The 684-nt window shown below is 45.6% G+C and overlaps 1 protein-coding gene across 1 annotated transcript; it reads right to left on the bottom strand.

The window, feature by feature from the left end:
- Window positions 1-666, bottom strand: TM35_000201000 (trans-sialidase-like protein; the record flags this gene model as incomplete). Its single annotated transcript, XM_029026785.1, has 1 exon — window positions 1-666. A coding segment is annotated over one exon (666 nt), but the record flags the coding sequence as incomplete, so codon positions are not given.
- Between the last annotated feature and the right edge of the window lie 18 nt (window positions 667-684).

The following is a 684-nucleotide window of genomic DNA, read 5'->3' on the forward strand; positions in this document are numbered from 1 at the left end:
ATCAAATATGCGGTTGTTGTCCGTTACCCATAGGTGGAGTCGGTCACGGTTCCATCTACCCTTGAAATTCCGGGGGTGTGTAAACAACATCACACGCTTCCCCCTAATAGTTACAGGAATGAAGGGACTCTGGCTACCAGGTCCTTTACGTGATGGTGAGTTCCCCCACACTCGGGAGAGTGTACCAACAGCTTCTTTCCATGTCTCCCCCAGGTCTGTGGACTCAAAGACTTTGCGGTAACCAATGTCAACGCGACTGTTCATGATGAGCTTCCCTTCCCACTCAAGAATAGAAGATTCGGTACAATCCAGTGCAGTGATACCGTTTGCGAACTTCCATGTCTCACCATCATCCTGAGAATACATAATCATTGCAGTGGTCCTCCTAATTGAACTCATTGCCTGGACTGGGAACACAAGAGTACCGTTTGTTGTTACAATAGAAACACCTACACCCCCAAGGAATTCTCTTAATGACCTACCTGCAATCTCTTTAGGGAAAACAGACTTTAGTGAGACAGGATTGTTCCATGTAATCGTTGCATTCACCTTGCCATTTATCGTTTTCTTCTTAACCTCACCAACAGAAAGCACAGGCTCCCAATCATTTCCAGTAGTGTGCTGATTCCAGTTATTGGTCGAATTGTTGTATCTTCCCAGAAGCATGTAAATCTTGTTCCCCTT

Source organism: Trypanosoma theileri, assembly GCF_002087225.1.
Source record: "Trypanosoma theileri isolate Edinburgh chromosome Unknown TM35_Tth_20_V1, whole genome shotgun sequence".
Classification (NCBI taxonomy): Eukaryota; Euglenozoa; class Kinetoplastea; order Trypanosomatida; family Trypanosomatidae; genus Trypanosoma; species Trypanosoma theileri.